Source organism: Microtus ochrogaster, unplaced genomic scaffold (assembly GCF_000317375.1).
Source record: "Microtus ochrogaster isolate Prairie Vole_2 unplaced genomic scaffold, MicOch1.0 UNK100, whole genome shotgun sequence".
NCBI classification, from domain to species: domain Eukaryota; kingdom Metazoa; phylum Chordata; class Mammalia; order Rodentia; family Cricetidae; genus Microtus; species Microtus ochrogaster.
Genome location: NW_004949198.1, coordinates 1,098,351 through 1,100,930, shown reverse-complemented (window position 1 = coordinate 1,100,930; position 2,580 = coordinate 1,098,351). Strand labels below are relative to the sequence as shown.

The window sequence follows — 2,580 nt, the reverse complement described above, 5'->3', positions numbered from 1 at the left end:
TAGCAAGTGATTAAATGTGCCAAGTCAACCTGTGTCTCCTGGCACATCTCTAGCCTGTGTGCCTCTGTTCTGCTTTGCTCTGACAGCTTACCTGCAGCTCCCTGCAAGGATTGCCATCCGCCTTCTGAATCCCAGAGGCTCAGAGCCCACATCACTAGGAGTGGCCAGTAGCCCTGCCTGAGGGTACAGAAGTAGGAAGGCAGTCCTCTGACGGGCATTGCCTGAGGCCTGAGGATGCAGCCAAACTCCTTAACAATCAGACTGTTGCTGCTAGGCTGCCCAATGTCACCAGACTCTGTTCTTCTGCTCATACATCCTGCTTTCTCATCACCTCTTCCCAGATTCTCATGGGACTTTCCTGAAGTCAATGGCTTGTGGGTAGAGACAGTATTCACTATAGATCCTCCCAAGAAACCTGACCTCAAACTAGAAGGAAACACAGGATTAACAGCCAGAGAATAATTCACATTTCTACTCAAATGTCAAAACTATACATTCTGCTATATTTTAGCAAATCCATACTCTCTAGAGATAAGTCTTAAGCCCTGTGTCTTATTCATTTCTTGGAATCAAACAAGAGGTTGGGGAAGACCTCTGATAGAGATGACTTGGGCACATAGCCTAGTGGGACACTGTGTCTTGAGCTCAGCTGAACAGAGGCAGACTCCCATATATCAGAGGAGAGCCATGCAGGTCACGACCACAGAATCTACACCTCTAATCTACAACTTGAGAGTTCTAGTATTTCCGACCTTTGTGATCATTAGTCCTGAGGATAAAAGTTATACAAGTATTCAAGCATGATTACATGCCGTGTGAACTTGCAGATCTTGAGTAGTAGCTCATCTGTATCTTAACAAATCGAGGTTTGGGAAAGAAGACTGTGTGAGGACATTACAAACATTTGATCGCCAACACTACGAAACCTTTCAGCAATGATAACATTTTAGTGGTAGAAATAAGGAGCAAATGATCTTTAAAAACTTGAAAGTTATCTTTTTAGCATTTTGAAACTTGTAAATTTGAGAGTGTATTTTACATTGATATTTTTGTAGTTTCAAGGGATTGCATGAGAAACAAGGCACATAGGTACAGAATGTTATTTACGAAACAGTTCCTATAGTGAATATTAATCTTATAATTTTCATACCAAGCTATACAAAGATCATTATTATATGATAAATTTAACCTTCCACTTTATAAAATGATTTATTTTTTATTTGTATCTGTGATTTTGTCTGCCTGTATAATTGTGCACCTCTTGTGTGCAGTGCCTGTAGAGATCAGATGAGGGTCCTGGACTAGCAGATTTGGAGTTACGGAGGGTTGTGAGCTTCCATGTATGTGAAGGAGATCAATACTGTGCCTCTGGAAAATCAGTTAGTTCTCTTAACCACTGAGAAATCTCTCTAGTCCCTTCCAAGTTGTTTGTAGTGAATGATATTTAGAGCTCATAGATCTTTTGGAATATTTTTTTCTAATTTGAAATTGCATAAGACCTCTATATCTGATCACAGGGGCTTATTGTATTAATAGCTACTCATTTCTGCTCTATTCATGAAAGTAGGAAGAATGAGCTTATGAGATGCACAACCTTTGATTAGTTGATGATAATGGTGTGACAAAAAAACTTAATGGAATTGTATTATGATTTAAGAAACATGAGATTATATAATTTAAAGCAAATGGATGAAACTTCAGTGTAATATAGTAGTAAAGGTACTCAAGCCTGAGAATATAAAATACTGCATATTATCCCTTATGTTGGATCTCTAAGTTTCTATTTTCCATATGAACTATAAGAAAAAAAGCCACGATAGTAGAAAGTACAATTTGAGGGGTCATCAGTAAAGGGTTGGAAGAGAGTACAGTATAACTAATATGAAGACATGGAGGGGAGTTAAGGGACTGGAAAGTGTTAAGCAGGGAGTTCAGCCTAGGGATTAGGGATATGAAAAACAGGAAAATCATGTAACTTACAATCATGTGCGTGTATATGTATTTATGTATGCATGCATGCTTGCATGTAGAAATTAATAAAGAGTGTAAAATGAGAAAAATTTCATGAATAGAAAGTTTTGTTAATTGGAGCACTGCATAATTAAACAAATATCATAATGCATGTTATTGAAGCCTTCTAATAATATGCTGGCCATTGACATCATAGAAACTTGAAAAACACAATATAGTCACTGGCTATTCTGATTGCTAGGCAATGGCTTGCTTACATGATAGAGAGAAACAATGATGTAAACCGTATGAAAGTCTCCTCCTACCATCAAGTATTCCCTAATTAAAAAATGTCCTGTTTGTGCTTCAAGTTAGCATTTACATGGATCACCTGAAGTACCATTCTTCCATGGGGAAATCATCCCCTTAATCCTGGGTTATTCTCCAGTGTCAGGACCCCAATGAGAAAACTTTTGAGGCAACAGGGGTTGATTTTGGACGTTATAGGCATTTGAAGGCCAGAAAACAGTAACACCTTGTGTAAATGTGTTGATCAACCAAGGAGAGTTCAGAATTGAAGGAGATGATCTGTGGAGAAATCTGGGATCAGGGGATAGCATGGAGTTGTGA

General features: G+C 38.4%; 1 protein-coding gene across 1 annotated transcript in view; it reads left to right on the top strand.

Annotated features, from left to right (window-relative positions):
- LOC106144442 (cystatin 10-like) overlaps positions 1-2,580 on the top strand; it is a 9,093-nt gene extending 6,513 nt beyond the window's left edge. The window contains exon 3 of the mRNA XM_013355176.1: positions 2,458-2,580. Coding sequence (XP_013210630.1) covers positions 2,458-2,580 — 123 coding nt within the window. The remainder of the gene's footprint in view (positions 1-2,457) is intronic.